The sequence below is a fragment of the Photinus pyralis genome, unplaced genomic scaffold (genome assembly GCF_008802855.1).
Source record: "Photinus pyralis isolate 1611_PpyrPB1 unplaced genomic scaffold, Ppyr1.3 Ppyr1.4_LG1, whole genome shotgun sequence".
Lineage (NCBI taxonomy): Eukaryota > Metazoa > Arthropoda > Insecta > Coleoptera > Lampyridae > Photinus > Photinus pyralis.
This window is the reverse complement of record NW_022170249.1, coordinates 36,990,730-37,012,577: the sequence shown is the minus strand read 5'-3', so window position 1 is coordinate 37,012,577 and position 21,848 is coordinate 36,990,730. Positions and strand designations below refer to the sequence as shown.

General features: G+C 35.5%; 1 protein-coding gene across 3 annotated transcripts in view; it reads right to left on the bottom strand.

The window, feature by feature from the left end:
* Nucleotides 1–8,117: 8,117 nt before the first annotated feature.
* LOC116178210 overlaps nucleotides 8,118–21,848 on the bottom strand; it is a 35,661-nt gene continuing 21,930 nt past the window's right edge. The window contains exons 4-11 of one of the 3 annotated variants that reach the window (XM_031497647.1): nucleotides 14,970–15,153; nucleotides 14,593–14,914; nucleotides 14,475–14,540; nucleotides 14,137–14,415; nucleotides 13,714–14,082; nucleotides 13,464–13,661; nucleotides 13,262–13,413; nucleotides 8,826–10,799 (exon numbers count right to left, since the gene is read on the bottom strand). In XM_031497647.1, coding sequence (XP_031353507.1) covers nucleotides 13,274–13,413; nucleotides 13,464–13,661; nucleotides 13,714–14,082; nucleotides 14,137–14,415; nucleotides 14,475–14,540; nucleotides 14,593–14,728 — 1,188 coding nt within the window. In that variant the 5' untranslated portion in view covers nucleotides 14,729–14,914; nucleotides 14,970–15,153 and the 3' untranslated portion in view covers nucleotides 8,826–10,799; nucleotides 13,262–13,273. Of the gene's footprint in view, nucleotides 8,482–8,825; nucleotides 10,800–13,261; nucleotides 13,414–13,463; nucleotides 13,662–13,713; nucleotides 14,083–14,136; nucleotides 14,416–14,474; nucleotides 14,541–14,592; nucleotides 14,915–14,969; nucleotides 15,154–21,848 lie in introns of those variants that run through there. The other 2 variants (XM_031497655.1, XR_004146822.1) reach the window with 2 other exon arrangements.

The window sequence follows — 21,848 nt, the reverse complement described above, 5'->3', positions numbered from 1 at the left end:
TTTTCATCATCACTTTTTGGTTTTTCAAACATTTTTCGTACAATTTCTTCCGAGTTCATTTTGAGTGAGGGGCGCATTGGAAGTCACTGTGATTCTAGTAGAAATCCAAAATAAAATTAGTATGTGCATTAGAGACTATAATGACACAAAATGTCATGGTCATGGGTGGGCATGGTATACGCTGCATAGGCACGTTTTTAATTCCATGTTTACACAATTGTAAAATTTACTACAGCACGCCCGCTTGAAGGTTAAGCGGATCATTTCATGTATAAGTAGACTGCCGATATCTCTTACCAATTTATAGTCTTAATGGCGCACGCACGTCAAAAAAAGAATACTTTATCATCAATTCTATGTAATTCGTAAATATTTACATAAAAGTCGGGAAAATAACACATTGCTGACGGCGAGGAAATCTTTTGGGACTGAATACTTTAATTACCGAGCCAAGTAGTGTCATTTTACTGACGAGTTTTGTATTAAATTTTACCTGAAATCGTATTTTATTATAAAATTTCAATTTTCATATAGAACTTTTGACTGTTAGTGATGACAGGAATCATAGACATTTAGTAGTGACAGGTGCTAACTGCGGACACTTTCATGCCCTTGTTACTTATGCGGATACTTCGAATTCTCTCATAGTAATTTCGGATATTAAGGAACAATTTCCATTTATATATTTATGAGCTTCATTTTTAAGTGGACGAGATTTCAGCCAAGGCTGCTTCTTCAACACAACCCACGAAACATTTACAAATGTGAGACTTTGCGCGTGTATAATGCCCAATTTACCATTCACCCCCTCCCGGAGAAATAAAATGCTATAGTAAGTTTCCAGTTTGCAAAAATTCGTCGTACAATTACCACTAATACGTACTATGAGGGAACGTTTCTTCGGCCCAATTCTTTTAAGTCTTCATATCCCTCCACAAAGTCATATTTGCGGCTAGTCAACGCAACGTTTGATTACCATTTCGTCAAACAGCGACATACAAAACTTCTCTGTCATTGATGGCACCTTTTGTGCAATGCAGAAAAATATTTTTTGTGCCTAATTGCTTGATTCCCAAGTGTTTTTTACTTCCCGCTGGAGTGAAGGGATTATGTGCGTTCTTCAGTTGGTGGTACCTATTACGGTCCGATTAATACGAACGTCATGTCATTAAGCTAAGATTGAATACTTAAGAGAACTCTTTCTTAGTCTAAGATTTAAGGACATTAAACGGAGTAAATATATAAACAAGAACACTGAACTTATAACCTAATAAAATTATTTTTCAGGAGAAGCTGAAGAAAACGTACAATTGTCACACATTTATTGTGCAATTACTACACTCCTTAATTTCTACTCCTGGAACATGGGTAACTTTAGTAGAAGACACTTGTTGTGAATCGTCAATGTTAATTGTTGTAGACGAAGATGCTGCGGTTTTAAAACATTTACTGATTTAGAAATTTTGAAATATTGTCGTCGTTTAACACGGATAATTTTTTTGGTTTCTGATGCTCTGCTTTTCTTTTTAAGTATGCAATTTAATTTTGGAAATTTGAAATGTCAATATTGTTATGTGTTATTAGACAAAGTTTTAACATTGAGTAAATTGACCATACAGAATGTTGCGCTGTTGGTTTGACATTTCAGTTAACCTCTAACGTCGATGACATCTCTTCTGCCAACATAATCTGGTTATTTTTAAATTGGTACATAGTTTTTGGCGCATTATTTCATAGTTTGGTGTGGTTTGGTCGTTCGTGTGTTGTTCTTTGATCATATCCAACACATGGAAAACATAGACGTCCAATTACTAATTAGTTTGGTGCGATTAAAACCCTATTTGTTTAATAAAGGGGACAAAAGATATAAGGTTAATAGGTGATCGAATAATGCTGGAGTCATCCTGGTGTATGAAAAAAACCATTCTTCACACCACAAATAATATTGCTATGTTCTTGACGTTTTGCCGGGTTTAAATTTCGGATTTGAGCCTACGCAGATAATTATAATCTTACGGTCACTGTGAACACTTTCTCCTGCGTAAAATTATATCTTATGTCAATATTATGTTTTATGTACACACAACTTTTATTTATTTCGTACACCGTGTATATGTTGTGATGTACCCAGGCCAGTCCCGAGAGACTGCGCAACTTAAGATTTAAATTCAAAACTTTCCCTTCCAAACTAACCGAACCCCATGGCACGTGATCGTCTAGACAAAGCTACCTAACTTGAATAACCGAATAATAGGACCATTTACTACGTTGTGTTTTTAAGAGTCGTTACAAGATATGTGTTGCTTGTCGGAGTGAGGATCAAGTCAGGAATACAAATAAAACAAGTACATACTTTAAAAACGGAGTCTTAATCCAAATAATTTGCATTGCAAGATTAAATTTAGAAAATGGTAGTTCACCGAGTACAAATATAAAAATAGGCTGAGAAAAAAAGAACTGACCAAGAAAAAACCCAGCCAACAAATTAATATTGAACTTTATAGCAAAATTAGTTGTCTGTATTGGCATAAATGCATGTTGTCAAGTACATCAATACAATGTCGAATCCCAGGCTCCACTGGAATTCCTAAAGAATCAATATTTCACACACATAACAAAAAAACAATCATAAAAACATTACAATAAATTCATATAATAGGTTTGGATTTTGGATGGCCAGTCCAAATCCCACACCGAGTAGTCATTAGTTGCTCTGGTCATGACATGTCAACATTGTATGAAATCGCTAGGAGTTGGCCTCTCAGAAGAGCCTTTCACATAGGAAGGATATAGTTGTTTAACACAACCATAAGGTCACAACGAGAACACGCCACACGCTTTTAGCGAATCCCTGCGCAAGTGAGGCCGGGCTTAGCCGGCAGCCCCATGTACGATTAGCGGGACCCCAACTCTTTCATTCATACATCTCTAGGGCCAGTCCAACCCACTATCTTAAAATGCCGGGTTATAAATTACCGAACTCCAGGCTCTTTACCATGAGTACTGACAATAACCGATCAAAAGACAAATCATGACATAACATAAATAACAGAGTAACCAACGGCAAACTCGCACGCATACCAAATTATAAACAAAATATACACAATTTATGTAGGCGTTGACAGTTGACATATTTGCACTGGCATAACAAAGATTGACACAAAACCAATATTCGGTCACTACATGACAGGGATCGACTAAACGAATTGATTAGCAATATTGGCAAGATGGCTCCCCTCGAAGACACAAAAAAAACAGTACATAAAATATATATCTCTGCGTATGTCAGTTAGCCAGCCTCTGCTACGTCAAATCGAGATATACTATCGGTATCAAATATAGCACAGTACATATTGGAAACAAGTCACCCCGCCAAATATTAATAATCATAATCACCCGGTTCAAATAAATAGTAGGAGCATAACTTTTAGTACTACCACATTACAACAATACAAAAGAACTCGTGGCAAACATTGGTATCAAGTAATTAATTCACAATGCCAAGTGCAATATGTAACAATCAACCACCTAACGTACGTCACTCGCCCCTAGAGGAGGCACCCTGTAAATACACAGTAACATAATCAGGTAAACAAAAGCGAAATGTGCTGCAATAAATTCAATTATAAATTAAAATATAGTTCTGCATACTTGTATTGGGTATCGCCCCTAAGGGAACATACAGTATCTAAATATAAATAAAAATACGTAAATCGGTCAGTAATTCACAGTAGGACCAGTATAATTAAAACTGCAATTTGTATCTGGAATGTGTTATAAATGGCAATAATCAATGCTGTACGAGAATAAAGTTAAATTGGCAAATAATCGAACACGATCATATCATTATTAGAGGAATGCAATAGACGTAGAGATAAATAAAACAAGTACATCACCTTTGTAATTGTCGAAGCTGCATTCACTATTCGCAACGTAAAGATTTACTTCTGGTCTCAACAAAAGCACACATACTTCTGCCGCATTCTCCCCCCTTTTTTTTCAACAAATCCTAGACGAAAATTGAACGTGCTCCGTGACGGGTCGATACGGATCATTAAGTTTCCTCGAATTTCAAGGGCTGGATGATTTATAATGGACGGCAATGTTAATGATGCAGGGACAGGTGGGTTAATGATATAGGATGAACGGAAAACGGTATCAAATGAAAACGGGAAATCGGATGAACGGTTATAAGTTTCAGGTGTGGATAGCAGGTTTTCGGTTCATCAAATGACAGGAAGAAGTGTCTTGTGAAATCAAGGGATTCTCCATTTATACAGCCATGATTAGAGATAAGAATAGGAAGTGGAAATGACACTTTGTTATCATTTGTTATGGTTACGTAGCGACATCTATTGATGACAATGTAGTGAATTTGTAAAGAAGCGTTTACACGCACCATAAATAAAGGCACAGGTACATTGTTACCATACAAATTATATATATATATATACACTTTTTTATCATAAAAATTACAGAATAAACATGAATACAAAAAATGCAGGGAATTTTGTCCTCTCTATTCTCCCCATAGACACTTTTGACAAGAAATCTATGGTTAAGAAGTTATTGAGAAAAAACCTAATTTCGGCACTTTCTATTAAAGATGGCGGCAAGAGCCTTTGACTCTCAAGGTCGAAAATTTGGATTTTTATAAGCCCCTGATACCTTAACAACATATGTAAAAATGGCTTTTACTCCACCTTTTGTAGGGCAAAATTACCTACAGACTGGATTAATACACCTTATAATATATATGATTTGACGACCGGGGGGGGGATACGCTAATTAATTACCATCACATAAAAAATGTGAAATAGAAACCGAGAAATAAAATTTCAAAGAGCAGTACCGGGTAGTCCATAATTGGTGAGGACAGTTTGAATTTCGCGCCTAAAATTTTTGGAGTTTTTTGCTTTGGACATTGGCGCTCGTGATTGTTTTGCTCTAGAATAAACTATCCAGCGGCGGCGATTTTTACGCGTGTTTCTCTTTGTATTTTTGCATCTTGTACGGTCATCTTTTTATTTTAAATCAAAACAGTTCTTATCAGAGCTCCTCCCAAGTGTTATCAGAGTGCAAAAATAAGTAAATAACGTAAATTTATTTATGGATGTCTAACCTTACTTTTTAGAATCTGTTAGCAAATAGCAATGGCTTTTACCTCTGAACATGACGCGTTTATCTTAAAGGCTTATTATCGAAGTGCAACCCGTCTAGAGGATGGAACGTGGAAGTATTCGATTCAGTCCTGTCGCCAGCAATTCGACGAAGAATTTCCCGGTATACAATATATTCCTTACAAGGTATTTGTCAACCACAAAAACCGTGTAATACAACGCTTCGAGAACAAGAAGTGCGTGTGTAAGGGAAAATCTACAGCCCGGCCGACGATCCGAACTGCAGAAGTGGTGGAAGATGTGCGAGGACGTATGGAACAGAGTCCTAAGAAATCAATTCGCAAGTTATCGATTCAAGCTAGTAAGTTAGTACAACGTAATAGTAATATAAATGATAACATATTTATTTCAATTACAGGATTGTCATATGCTACCTGCCACAGAGTTTTACACAAGAACCTAAATATGTTTCCATATAAAGTCTCGATTGTACAGCAACTGCATGCACGTGATTATGAAAGTAGACTATTGTCAGTGGTTTAACAACCACCTTAACAACAACGATGTGTTAAATGTGACCTTCATGAGTGATAAAGCATGGGTACATTTATCAGAGTATGTTAATAGCCAAAACTATCGTACATGGGCAACTGAAAATCCCCACCATTTTGAAGAAACTAGCCTGCATCCTTTAAAAATTGGCTTGTGGATTGGCATGTCAAGAAGACGTATCGTAGGACCAATTTTTTTTTACGATATCGTTACTGCAGAAAGGTATCGTACTGAAATTCTCGACCCGTTTTTACAACAACTCCATGATGACGAACTAAGGGAAGAATACTTCCAGCAAGATGGTGCAGCAGCGCATACTGCAAATGTGACGCTGGAGTACCTACAACAGTTTTACGATGACCGATTAATTAGCAGAGGATTGCGGCCACCGCGTTCTCCCGATCTAACTCCGTTAGATTTTTTTTGTTTCCGATGCCGAAAAACAATATTTTCCGTAATCGCCTGCACACCATTGAGGAACTTCAAAATGCAATCGAAGAGGAACTAATGAACATTACACCGGCAATGTTAGAACGAGTTTTCGACAATATGGAAAGACGTGTGCAACTGTGCATTGAACATAATGGTGGACATTTTGAACAATTTTTAAGTGATTTAAAGTGAACAATGAAACAGTAGTCTATACATTCTTGTAAAAAATTGTGAATTTTTTTAAATTTGAATTGTCTACATTGTGTACCTACTTAAGTATCAATTACTCCGCCACTGTTTTTTTTACTGATTACATTAATATGTTACCAACCTTACAAATTTTTTGTTTTTGCGGGAAATTTAAACTGTCCTCACTCATTTTGTATCACCCGGTAGAAAGCACGCGTAGAAACAAAGTAGTGGCGATAGAACGTAAAATCAAAGGCGCCGAGTGCCCACAGCTGCTGTGATTTGTACTATTTTTTGGAAATTGGAAAAACTGAATATTTTTTTTCTCAGTTTCTATTTCACATTTTTGAATGAAAAATTGTGTGATTATAGTTAGCTATCGCATCTATCAGTGGGCGCAATTTCAGTTTGCTAGCATTCTATTCGTATACGTGGAGGCAAAGAGTATTTGGTGGAGGTCTACACATGTCATTGCATGAATTTTCTAACGGTGTGGAAAACAACATGATACTCGTAGACTCGTATAAGTCTCTTCCACAACACACATATTTTCTACTTTGCATTTCGACATGTTTAGGTAAAGATTATTTTTTGAACACCATTCACCAAGTTTATGTATTTGGGCTTGGAGACAAATCATCAATACCATAAATGACCGTAAACATCTTTAAATCATCAGCATACAATAAGGTGTTACAAGTGAAGAAGGCAAATCATTAATAAAAATTAAGAACAGCAGGGGACTCCTGTTACCAGAGCAGAGTCAGATATGTAATTATTTGTTGAATACGTTGCAGTCTACTAGTAAAGTATGATTCAGTCAGAGATATAATATAGATCTATTGGTGTAGCGATAATATGTAAAACATATAGGTACCGGGTGAATACTTTAAAACCGAACATAGGGAATTAACATGAGAAAATGGTTTTTTTTGCAGATTCTTGCTTCCCATTTTAACGTAAACGGTTAATAATGGCGCAAATCAAAAGAAGATCTTTTTCCGCATGTAATGATATGTGAATTAATTAACTTTCCGTTGTATTTCTCTTTATTTTATCAAGAATGCAGTAATAAATCCAATTTACAGAATCACCAGTTGAGCCAGGACAAAATATTAGTTTAAGACAACTGTCATTTTGTTTAGTAAAATGTGTACTTTTTTATAAAAATTATACGAAATACAACTGAAAATGAACCAATTCACATATCATTAGATCAGGAAAACCTTTTCTTTCTTTAAGACAAAATGCCATTTAGGCGTTTAGGAAATGTAACAATGTACAAGTAACATTCCATTTTCCTAAATGCCACAAGGACATTTTGTATTAAAAATACAATGTGTAAAGCTGAAAACTGTACAACATAACATAAGTCCTATGTGAAACAGTTCTAATCTCTACACAGTGAGAATATAAAGGGTGAGAAAAGAATTCTAAATAAAATCTTGACCCTAAACACGCGAGTAAAGCCATGAAACCATCAAAACAAAATCTTCAAATTAGATATAGCATTTGCATTCGTTTCAAAAATGGTTTCTGTGTCATTTTTTTCATAGTTTTTGAATGATCTCTGTACCCAAAACGTAAATCTACATTATGGGCGATGCTATACGTAAGAGAAATGCAAACACTTTTGTGTTTTGTGTTTGTCACTGCAATTTACCAAAGGATAATTCGTTTACGAGTAATTGAAACTACCACATTTTAACAAATTTCAAGTTTAGGTAACTTACTTCCTAATGCAGCATTCTGTCCAATAAATTTCTAACTAAAATTAGGAAATTCTTGCAAGATAACATAAAAGATACAAGAGGAAGGCAGAACGCAAAATTTAATTTTCATTTTTTCTCCCAAAGACAGTAACTAAATGAATATTTAACTAATGACATATCAATAAAGAGCTACCTACTATCTGTACAATTACAAACATGCTTATTTTAGTAACTTAACATCCCTTAGTGGGTTTCTAAATCGTCAAACGGCAATCTTTTCGATCTTAATAAATATTTGTAATCATGTTGCAGATGAGAACGTAATTTCAACACAGTTGTGTCCTTCAAGAACGGTTCTTGCTGTATTGCGGTATGTAGCTCTGATCCAGATGGATAAACGTTCGTTTTGTAAAAATTTTGGAAACGCCTTCTGCATACCTCGTTTGTTGGTGTAGTCCATCCAAATCGCTTGTTTCCTGGTGAAAAAAGTTTTTTAAGTAAAAAAGTAAGTTCAAAATAAATAGCTACAGTAACTTTGTAATGAGATGTAAGCATCAGTAGAATTCGAAAAGACGGACTTTGCCTTAAATACAAAACGTAATCTGCAAATTGGTCATTACGTTACACGCGAACAAATTTTGTGTTGGATTAATTGGAAACAGCTCTCGATTAAAATTAATTCCTAAAAAAAGTTGCGAAAATACCACGCCCCTTCATTTGAATTCACGAGACTGATCTATTGTACCACGGCCCATAACAATGTAATTCTACTCTACTGCATTTGTACAAACATAGGATAAAAATATAAATTTTGGCCTTACCCCGCCTCTTCTGTTCCCCACGAAGGAATAATCGTTTCTGTTGCGAACTCCTTCCACCTAGAATACTGTTTTTATGCTTAAACTCTTCACAAGTTTCTAAGCTGGGTAGACGATTGTCGCCTTCACCATGCTGCAAATAGCCTGCAAAAATTTTTCGTACTTCCTTTCTTTCTGGTGTGGTCCAAGTGCTCCTTTTGCTTAATTTTTTATTGCCATATTAGCTTACTCTCTCACGTCTCGTCGCTATAGAGTGTCCCTCTTCATCTTCTGTATTGGAATCACACTCCAGAATTATTGATAGATCGGGTTGATATGGAGGATCGTCCTCGCATCCATCGTCGCTTTGAGAAGGAGTATTTACAATTTCACATGTTTCAGATAGTTCAGGGCTTGATAGTTTGTCGTTTTTTCGTTGTTTTGAAGAACAAGTCTCTTGAATCATCACGTCACCTACTGTATCAATCTCCATCACATCAGATACCGATTCTGTATCCACCAAAACGTCCGATACCATTTGGGAACTGCAAGGAGCATTGATATCTCCAACAGCCGTTAACAGCAGAGGACCTACTTCACATATCTCCTTTACAATAGCTCTCTGGTTGTATATCTTGTTATGGATGTCGATCGAATGACCCATAAAATCGCTTACCATTTGAATATCATCCTTTTTAAGAGTACCAGTAACTGTTGCAAGATGTTTTCTTAATTTAGTAGCCGTAATGTTCTTATTCTGCAGCTCAACTTCTTTACAAAACTCTTTTAGAGAAATATTGGCACTTAAAAATTTCCTCGATGTACCTGGGGGTTGGGCAAACAGATAAGGATTGTCCCTTGATACTTTAGCTTTGTTACGATACTTTAATAGTAAAGTAATGGCATTCATGTTTAATTCCGAAACTAACAAAGGTGCAGGTGAGTTAAGTTTACCTCTTGTAATGTATCGTCCGAATTGCCTTGCCATTTGTGTTTGTGTCTCATCAAAAAGTGTGGCATCTTTAGAAATGGTTTCCAAGGTTTCATACTCCGACAACTGAGACTTTTCAACATCACCCGGTCTTTTCCGGTTAAAAAGCATTATCTGTACCAAAGTAGCTTTTGATAATCGCAGCCACATCTTCATGTTGAAAGAATTGTTTAATTCTGCGCTACACCTTTCAATAACTGTATTTATATGTTTGTAAAGCTTATTTATATCCTCCATTTTCGGAAGAACAATTTTCGTCGACCGTTGTTGTTGTGTTCTATTTTCTTCAGCAACTCTCGAGACCAAAGAATTCCCCATAGTATTCAGTAGTTTTAAAAAATTTTGAGCGTTGGTTTGCTTTACCAAATCCTTTTCCTTAATTGCACATGATTCTACGATTCCTCCCATTTTTCTCATAAGCGTAATTGATGCTGGTCCAAAACTAGGAATATTAAATTTCCCATCATTCAAACCCGCAATATTATGTATGGCTTCTATAAAAGTATCAAAATGGTTCGGTTCAAAAATAGTATATTGGTAATCTTGTCATCTCGTTTTTTCATTTCAATCAGAATGCTCCGAATCATAGCTTGGTGGTGAGTGCTATTACTATATTTTATAGCCATTAAATTGACAAATTCTATTATATGAGCATCATTACAAACTATTCGTGTAATTTCATCGTTTGAAAGTTTTGGATAAATTTGTTCTCTAATAACCTTGCTGGCATGCGGATGTATTTGAGGCAGCGTAGCTCTAGAAGCTGCTTGTACATTCTGTATTCGATGTTGATGGTTTGGTTTAGATTTACAATTTAAATTTAGGTGATTTCGTAAGTTACGTTTTGAGTAAAACCCCTTACAAAATGGACAAGGAATATAATTTTCTTTTGTGCTCTCTTTGTGGTGTGACCGGTGATGAGGTATGACAATGTGATTACTTGAATTGTATAGAAAATTTCCTTCATCCAAAACTTGTTTCAGTAATTGCTGTCGCTTTGAATCATCTGAAACGATATATGAATCTCGTTAGAGTACGTGAACAAATTGTAAATTAATTCACAATGTAGTATTGAAATTGATATTTTTGGGATGTTATTATATCTTCATTATTCATGTTATTTTAGATATTTTTACGTAAAATTCATCCAGTGGCTTACTCAAAAAATATGTTTGGGTAACCGCTTCGAAGATGATTAGTATTCTTTAGAAACAACATCTGTAACGTCAATTCTGCATTCTTTTTCCTGATTACATTGATAACAATATTTTACTGTTTTTAAATAGCAGGTCATGGATAACTGCCTGTGTGGCGCATTAGAAGAGCGTTCCGCTTCATTAACGGGAGGTCAAGAGTTCGAACCTGCAATAAGGAGGGCAGGGAATGAGAATCCTTAGATCAATTTCGAGCATTCTGTTGGCTACTTTGAATTAGGTTTTCCTGCAGTTTTCCTAATTCGTAAGGTAAATACCGAAGTAGTGGGTATAGAACAACTGAAGACCTTTCTGCAGGGGCACCTCTAAAAGCTTCATGCGGGCCACTCTGTAATTGGAAGCAAGCCTGTTGAGGGCCCAGAACACGAGAGGAACAATATTTTGTCTTGTTAATCGTATTCATATCAATTAAAGTAGCCGATGCCAATCAATAAAAATAGCCGCCGGTAGAAACACTTCATTTCAAAATTTTGAAAAATATTATCTTAAGTGTTTAATTATTTGTAACGAAATGTATATTGTTATACATCAATGCATTATGTAATCAGGAAAAAAAATGCAAAAAAAAAAAGATATGAAGGGGGCTGCATTTTTAACAAAACTAACTTTGGGCTAAACTTCGGAATCTGTAGTCTAAAATTTGGTTACTGTGCCACTGAATTCTACGTAAAAATAACTAAAATACAGTTTTCACCTTGTTTCTATGTTATACGTACATGTTGTAGTAACATATGATAATTATAACGTCCCAAAAAGTGTTACAGGGTCGCGAAAACAGCAAGTCTCTATTTTTTAAAACCAATGAGATACCCTGCCGTCTCAACCAAAATAGGACACACAAAATAGGATCGTTTGGCCGGTAAGGGGCGCTTCTCAAATTTAAACGATTTCTTTAATGTCCCATAACTTTTTTATTTTTAAAGATAATTTGGCAAAATCTTTCTTAGAACACTATTTTTTCATACGGGCCGTTGCAGACAACTAGGCTTTCATGGCGAACGAAAGAAGGCAGAATTTTATAAAACGACATTATGACAGTATGTAGTTACGTTTCTTATGCAATTTATAATTCTTATTGTATTTATTCACTTTCACAATATCGCAAATATTTTATCATAAATATAACAAATGATATATCAAAATTTAGGAAATTTTACACTCTTTTCCAAAATTCCAAAATATATAGGGTAGTCCATATGAAAAAATGTAGTTTAGAATCCTATACAAAAATCAATCGCCCTGTATAAAAACTATGTATCGTGATTGATGTACATAAAAAAGTGCTCTAAGAAAGATTTTGTGAAAGTGAATCATCTTTAATAATAAGAAAGAAATGGAGCATTAAAGAAATCGACTAAATTCCAGAAACGCCCCTTGGCGGCCAAACGATTAGAGATATCTAACTTCTGCTTGCACCAGTAATTTTCTCTTTAAAATTAAACTCCAGACACCTAGGTTCATTTGTTTCTATTTCTTGAAATAAAGGGTTTTTATAAGAAAGTGTCCAGTTTGGACCACCCTGTACAGTTGGTAGTGGTCCTGTATAGTGGCGCCTTCGAAACTATATATCAAAAAACGTTTTTTGCATACTAATAAAGTGCGCTTTGGGGATAAGATATGCTCAAATCTTATTGAGAAAAAATAAAAATGAAATGAAAAATGTACAGTTCTAAACCTACTGTGAATTTTTTGCAGTTTTTATTTTTTTTTCTAGATTTTTTAAAAAAATGCGTAAAATGTTATTTTAAAAACCGTTCAAAATATAATGTAGTGACCGTGCAGTACATTTAAAACCGGTCGGAACACTCCAGTGTTTTGTTCAAAATAAATATATTAAATATTTTAAATAAAATATCCAAGTGTTCTTATCGGCTTCAAATTTGTTACACTCATCATTAAATGTTATTTTTCGGATTTTCTCAAAAAATACAGTTACTTGAAAAATAAAAACATGAAAAATTTAAAGTAGATCTAGGATTTTGAAATTTTGCACTTTTACTCAATTTTTCATTCTGAACAACTTTTCTCAATAAGATTTGTGCGTAACTCGTCCCCAAAGAGAGAGGTAAAAATTATAAAGACAATACAATAAAAAATATGGTTTCTCTCGTAGTTTGAATAACAATTTTGATGACAAACTTAACCATCTTCATGCTAAAACTACACTATGGCTTTTTAGTAATGATCAATATCAATGTCAACAACGGCACAAGGGATGATAAACTATGATCTATTGGTATCTATATTGATTTACCTTTGCTTAATTTCATGATTTGTTCGACCAAAGGTCATCTGCATGTTTCCGGTACAAATGACGAGGCAACTGTGCTTGTAACACTTTACAGTAAGGGCAAAAGTTTTTCTTTCCTTGATATTCTTTGGTTACACTTTTTGGTTCATTCGCTGCTGTTTAGAGTAAATAAAACATGTTAACATGTATATTTCAATTCAATTACCTGTGAAGAAACTAGCATCATGCTCAGACCTGACGTGTTCTTCAAGATTTGTTTCCGCACAAAGTATTCCACAATAAAAACATACGATCATTTCTTCCGCCTTTTCACACATTTGATTCGAGTCATACTCTACAGTTTCAGTTAATTCCTCATTTTCATGTAGGAAAATGTCTGTATCAATGGCCATGTTTTCTACATCTGCACAAAAGTTATATCAATCACTTACAAATCAATAAAATCAGGTGTTTACCTAAAGTAAAACTGGAGTCAGCTATAACATGGAATTCTTCAACTTCTTGTAGTGTAACATCGGTGTCTGTTGCCACATTGTCAAAATCTACGTTCACATTGCCACCGATTTGCTGACCGGAAAAATCAGCTTCCACCGGATAGTCCAGCATCAATAAATTAGGGGATTGACAATGGGTGGAGTCCTCTTGTAGTAGAATATCAGTGTCAATTGGCACATCGTCAATATCTACATTCACATTGCCACTGATTTGCTTGCTGGAGACGGTAGCTTCTGTAGGACAGTCGCGCGACAACCTATTGTGGGAGTGAAAGATGGGGATCTCTTCACGTAGTGAAACATCTGTGTCTGTTGCCTTGCTTTCTACATCTGTATGAAAATTATATAAATCACACACAAATCAAACACAATGATGTATGTTACCTAAAGAAACAGTGGAGTCAGTTATAACATGGAATTCTTCAACTTCTTGTGATATAACATCTGTGTTTGTTGCCACATCGTCAATATCTACGGTAACACTGCCGCTAATATGTTGACTGGAGACAGCAGCTTCCACAGGATAGTCGAGTAAAAACCAATTGGGAGATTGACAGATGAGGGGGTTAATGCCATCTTCATATAAATTCCCCACTGTCTCGACTGTATTTGTGGGTTGTTGGACATTGGAAGAAACTTGGCAACCAGATAATGGACAAAGGTCTAAATTTGTGTTACAAGTTTAATTCGATTACAATTAATATTATAAATAAAATTCTTACCAACAAATGGTTGGTGTTGGTTGTGAGAAATGTTGCTCATTATACTTGACAATAAATGGTGGTTGTCTAAAAATTTATTGGTACATGAAGTTGCAACTGCAATGTTCAAAATACTTACTATTATATGTAACAACCTTAGCAGGATAATATCTGCCGTCAGTCCATTTTGATTGTAAACAGTTTCCCTTTCTTCTGAGAGTGTGAGTTGTGCAAATATGATGTATTTGATCATCAAATCGTACCAAGGCATACATTTTCAAGTTTTATTAATATCTGAATGAATTATTAGAACTCCACAAACTTTTAAACAAGCTGTGGTTTAATAATGAGAATATTTGAAGCCATGGCCAATGCAGATAATAAGACGCGGGCGATGAAAACAAAACGCAGGCAAACAAAACTAAACGCATGCGATAAAAAAAGGGCAAGACGTGGGTAATCTGAAATGTAGATTTTTTAATCTATTGCAATGCAAGCAAGTATGTAATATCTTACCTTAATTAATAAATTCGTATTGGGTAGCTGTACTCGCTGCAGACGACACACCTGTATTTCGGAACACCTTCAATTTTCATGTGCAACCTTTCTAAGCAATATGCACATATGACAGGCCTGCATTCGAATCGATGGGTTGAATTGTTCCTTAATAACGTGTGGCAGAGAGGACAGCAAAGTCGAACTGTAATCAGAAGTAATGTAGAATGCACCACTAGACAGACAAGTGTACAGACAAATAATAATTTGGGAATAACATTGAAACAATTAATTAATAAAAAGTCATTGGTCAAAAGACCTAATAGTGAGCAGGTGGTACTCTTCAACAATAGCCAGGTTAAAATTTGGACACGGACAATACCCAGCTCACCTGTTCAAACTAAAGCTGGTAGACTCGCCAAATTGTACATGTGGGGAGTACATATGCGATTTAAACCATATTTTTTTTAGTTGCGAAAATCACATAGCAGCAACCCAAAAATTAATTACAAACTTAATTAAACACAATGTCCATTTACCTACTAATATTACGTCCATACTCTCTATCAATAACAAGGACATATACGATATTTTGATTCCTATTAGACACCAAAATTACCATTTGAATAATTGTCGCTACATTAATATTTATAAACCTTTGTTGTGTTCTGTCCTTCCAATTGCTCTCCTTAAACCGTGGTCAACCCTTGTGTATTGTAAGTAAAGTCTTCATGAACGACCGCATGAAGTGAAGTGTGTCAACCTGTGTGTACACCGTTAGTAAATATCCTCACTTGCCGGCCGCATGGGCATAGATCCCGATAGGGCTGTATAAAAAAAAAATATATATATACAGGGCCCTGCAACAGTGCGTCGGTCTTTCCTAGTTTATACGTGGTAGAAAACAGAAAATACACAAAAACCTTTAGTGTATATGTCAACTATAGATGGTTGCGCATTTACAGAAATTATTTTTGACATACAGGGTGTCTCATTTTTACGGTGTCAATAGATAACGGATTTTTTAAATGGAACACCCAGTATATTTTTAGTTGTTTCGGTGCCATTTTTTAACCTCTACATGGCCACCTATTCACTTTTTGGTTTTTTGTTAATATTATTAATTTTTTTCCGAATAAATCCCCATAACCAAGTCCTACTCTGATTTTGCAGTTAAGAAATACATTTGATCCATAACGTTAATTTGAATAAAAAACAAATCTTTGGTATTTCGACAGTTGAATTTCGCGATACAGGGTGTTCACAAAAAATGGTAAAATTTCAAATTTCAAAATGCCAAAACAACTAAATTTTTCAAATCTATTTCAAACTATTTCACAATTTGATAGACTTTTGTGTTCTCTTAAATTTTTATAAGGGATGTCTTGTGCCTAAACCCCGTAGCTTTTAGGTTATTCAGTATTTTTCACAAACATAGTTACCCATTGATTAATTACATGTTTATTCACTTATAATTGCACAAGAGGTTTGTATTTTACCGAGTAAATTTGGGTTGTTTAGGTAATGAAAATCTGTTGCCTAGCAATTAGACGAGAAAAACTGTCAACTAATAAAAATGCGACACCGCAGGTGGAGCATTTTTAGGTTAACAGTTTTTCGAGTCCAATTGCTAAAAGGAAACAGATTTGAATTGCAACAACACAAATTTACTCGGTTTAAATACAAACCTCGAGTGTAATTCGGCAGGACAATTTAACGAACAAGAAATTCAGCAAACTAATCAATTATTGACAGACGTGATACTAGTCATATGGGAAAGGATAATGCGATAATTGGTTCGAAAATGAATAAGTGAAAAAACCACTAGTGCATTTGTCGCTGGAAAAGTTGCAGGCAACTTTTGCCGCTGTCAAAGTGACAATTGCACTGCGGCTTATGCGATTTTTTATACACGAGTTGAATTGTCACCAGAATAGAACGTGATAATCAAAAACAAAAAAAATGGCAGGCAGCAAACAAATGCCATGCATTAATTATTTGTTGCAGGTGTACTCACTATTTGTGGCGAGGGACGTTTTTACTAAATATATAAAATTGTACCCGATCCGGAAGGCAAACACGAAGACATTGTTGAATAAGTTGATAAACGATTATTTTCCAAACGTGGGAACCCCAAAGATCATACTCTCCGATCATGGGACGCAATTTATCAGTAACAAGTGGACTACAACTTTGAAGGAGAACGGTGTAAAGGTGAGATATTCCGCAGTATATCACCCTCAAAGCAATCCTGTGGAAAGGGCAATGCGAGAGATCGGAAGGTTGATGCGGGCGTACTGTCATGAGCAACATGCAAATTGGACCAAGTACGTTGAAAACATAGAAGATTGGCTCAATGTGGTGGTATGTGAAACAACAGGATTTTACACCATACGAGTTGTTGAAAGGAGAGAGACCACAGCAGTTAATCGAAAAAATTCTGGACTTTCCGGACCAACTAGATATGCCTGTGGAGAGGAAGATCCTACTAGCTCAGAAGAAATTTAAACAGAAAGCAAAGAAAAATAAAAGGCGACATGATAACATAAGCCGTACCAAAATAACTAAGTTGGAAGTAGGCGACTTGGTTCTTGTGAAAACCCATTATCAATCGTCGACATTTGAGAAAACTATTAAAAAGTTCTTTTTGCTTTACGAGGGGCCATGTGAGGTAGCGAAAGAAATTGGTAGTAATGCATACGTTCTAAATTGGCCAGGGACAAAAGATTATAGAACTACACAAAATATTATAAATTTGAAAAAATATATGTCCAGTCATGACACAGGTACATAGTAAATGATTCAGGGGGTCAAAATTTTTTAGTTCACAAAATATATTTTATTCAAGAAAAAATTTGAGGGGTAATCTGTAACAGCACAGACATTTCTGCTGGTTCATTTTGTCATACTGTGTATAAATATTTGTTAGTTAATTAAGTTGGGAACATACTGTACATAAGTTCTGGGGAGTTTAGTGAGTAAGTTGGTATGAGGGAGAACGAAGAGAAGAGAGCGATGGCCGCTTAAGAAAGTCAAGGTGGTTGTAGTAAAACTTAAGAAAACATTTTGTTGTCCTAGAGAATATCTTTAGCGTGAATATTTTTACGTAGGAAGACAGTGGAAGTGCTCTACGTTTCGTAGTATAAAATTCGTTACCTTTACACGCGAAAATAACTGATAATAAGTATTGTGCAATAGTGACGCAATCATATGTGAGTTCAACGCCATAAAGAGCAAGAAAACTTTCCACGTGAAGGCAGTTCGCAATCCCATTCTGGGAAACCATTTTCACCTTTTTGCCAGCGATTGTTTTACCTTGAAGGGGCCAGCGATTTGTTTATCTGCCGGCGTGTTGTTTTCACCTGAAGAAGATCGAGTAGGAATCGACATTCGAACCAATCTATTTGGAGGTTACCGACATCAACGAAATTCAAGGAGTCTGAGCCGCACTAGGAGTCAAACCCAGGCAGGCGACGACGAGCTTCCATGTGAAGGCGACATAAAAAGAGATAAAGTACTTAACAATTTTATTTGTGTACTCGCGAGTTCGGCATTCATTTGGGCGAATAAAAGAAACAAAAAACTGTAACGGCTGTTTACATCTTTAGGCAGTATGGATTGTGTCGTGTATAGATTTGGCCACCGTGAGGTAATTTCTCTTTTTACCGCTTGGAGTCCCTATTCCGTTACCTTGGGGTTTGCGATTAAAAAGCCGGTGGTGGGACAAGGAAATGGCGATCTGAGGGCATTTTGTGTTAGCACGCCGAAAAGTAATGTTGCGCATTTAAAAGTTGGAATTAATTGTGTTCATTGAGGCATCCGTTTGGATATTGGAATTGGATATTTGGGGAGTTGTCTCGATGCCGTTTAGCGGGATTTAATTGATATCCACTTAATTGGTGCTTTGGTCTAGCACGCGGCTTGGCCGGGTTTTATGCAACAAGGCGTTTATCGGCATTTATTTTGATCATCCGCTTCAGGTCGAAGGTAAGAGTCATTCCTTACTCTTTTGTGGTCATTTCGTTATTTCATACGGGGTATATTTGCAGCGGATTTGGTGACGGATCTACATTACCACGTGAATCTAGTATTTGTTTTGTCACTTATCGGCGTGGGAACAGTCGTGGGTCTCGTGTAATCAGACTGGAGATTTGGTATTGGATGTGAGCTGCGAAGGATATGTAAAACTGTTCGAGTTCGAGTTCCGGGGAGACCTGTTTAACTGTGATTGTCTGTACCGCATGGAGGGTTATTTGTCGTAACGTCGGAGGAATTTTATGCATGGCTGTAATTGAGGGAAGCCGTTAACTGGGTGGAATCGTCGTGTACCAAGTTCGAGCGCGACACCTGTCCGAGAACTTGATCGTTCTGGTCGGAGACAGCTCCGAGACATCGTTGCCGATTTTGCTGTTCACCGTTACCGTCCCATTGCGATCCCTTCGAGTTTACCGATAGGCGAGGACCCGCACAGCTAAGTGGATTGTTGGTTGTTTCGTGTACATGCTGGTGACACCTCTGGAAAACGTTACTTTTGATGCGAGGTTTGGAATTTCACGTAAATTATTACTAGCAGAGAATCTGATAGATTCTATTTAGCTGTTGGCTTAACCCGACTTGTTAGTAATTAGTTGAAGTCCTTCGTATCTCAAGTAAGATACTGGGAGATTGTTGGTTGTGTAATTAATATTGGAACCTGGCATAGCCGGTTAAATGTAACGATTTTGAGTTCACTTAATTAACATACCTATTGAATAGCGTCACTGGCATAATCAAGTACATTTATTTGTGTGTCACATATTTTTCTTGTTGGAAATTATTTGTTTCCTTTATTAGGGTGGGGACCAGTGATAGCTGCTGGTAATTGTCATAACACTTAAGGGGTTTTATATATGTTATTTATGCATGGTAGATTTTTAATATGGGTAACCTTTTGTGATTTCGCACTGTGGTAAGTCATATATATACAGGGTGTTTTTTTGGGAGCTTTAGTTAAAAGTTTCTGGGAAAGTAAAATAGGTAGGATTTAGAAAATTTGTACTTAGGTGTTACTCTGAAGGCCGAATCGATGTAAAATATTTTCAAAATGGCCGCACTTCCGGAAACACCGGAAGTAGATAGTAACTTCGTTATTTTAAATGGCAACCCCTATTTTTTATTGCATTTTTGGATTCTACGTGAAATTTCAGTTCTTTTGATACCCATATGTCGATATCTGCCATTTATGGTTTTTAAGTTATTTTGACTTTAAGAAAAAAAATGGCGGATGCAGATGGTACCTTGATAATTGATTACTTGAAAAAGGTTATAGTCATGGCAACCCATTTTTATCAGTGCATAGAGAATGAATAGGGCTTTCTTTTACTGTACTTAAAACAAAGTTAAGTTGCGTACAACCGCACCTATGGAGATCCAAATTTAAGAAACTTCAAAGTCTATAAACTCAGTTTTTTTAAATGGAATGACCATGTTCTTAATATTGCATGAGATAGAGAATCGAAATTGGCATATTTTGATATTACATGTTCCTATAGCTATCTTTAACAGTTTCTGATTTATTCCCATTTCATTGAATTGATCTCGGAATTGATGCCATTTTTTTTCGCATTTTCTTTTTAGTAGTTGGCCATGATTTTATAACAATCGAATTTTAAACAAATCAAGGAATGGATTCTTTAATACCACTGATTCTAGTTCTAGTCTAAATAATTCATTAATAAATAACTCATTTAATAAGGATATAGGACAGAAAATTTTTGAAAAATCTAAACAGAGTCGTTCAACTGAATTTCTTAAACAACGTATAAGTCTGGAAATTAAGAGAGGTAATGCGATATCTGTTCTAGCAACAATTCCATACCAAAAATGTTTCAACAAAGTTTTTTATATTTTGCATTGAATTTATTTTGTTAATCTTGCATTTGCAATTCAATTCATTTTCTTAAATATTCTCTTGTAGAGCTTTGTATAACTTGTGCTTCAACGGTTTGTAGTGCATTAGGGGTACAAAATTTCAAAAATTCATACAATTTCGTTCTAGTTTTCGAATGAATGTACGGAAAGCACGCGCCGCGATTCTGCCCATTTCACCATAAATAACAATTAAATTCCAAAATAGGTGAAACCACTGCGAGTCATTTTTCGATTTTTGAAAAACTTATGTTAACCTATAACAGTGGGTGATGGATTAGTGTCACTAGATTTGTTTAAAATTCAATTGTTATAGAATCATGGCCGACTACTAAAAAGAAAATCCTAAAAAAATAGTGTCAATTCAATAAAATGGGAATAAGTCAGAAACTGTTAAAGATAGCTATAGGAACATGTATTGTCAAAATATGCCCATTTCGATTCTCTATCTCATGGAATAGTAAGAACATGGTCATTCCATTAAAAAAAACTGAGTTTTTAGTCTTTGAAGTTTCATAAATTTGGATATCCATAGGGGCGGTCGTACGCAACTTAACTTTTTTTTAAGTGCACTAAAAGAAAGCCCTATTCATTCTCTATGCACTGATAAAAATAGGTTGCCATGACTACAACCGTTTGCAAGTAATCAATTATCAAGGTACCATCTGCATCCGCCATTTTTTTCTTAAAGTCAAAATAACTTAAAAACCATAAATGGTAGATATCGACATATGGGTATCAAAAGAAGTGAAATTTCACGTAGAATCCAAAAAAGCAATAAAAAATAGGGGTTGCCATTTAAAATAACGAAGTTACTATCTACTTCCGGTGTTTCCGGAAGTGCGGCCATTTTGAAAATATTTTACATCGATTCGGCCTTCAGAGTAACTCTTAAGTACAAATTTTCAAAAACCTACCTATTTTACTTTCCCAGAAACTTTTAACTAAAGCTCCCAAAAAAACACCCTGTATATATATATATATATATATATA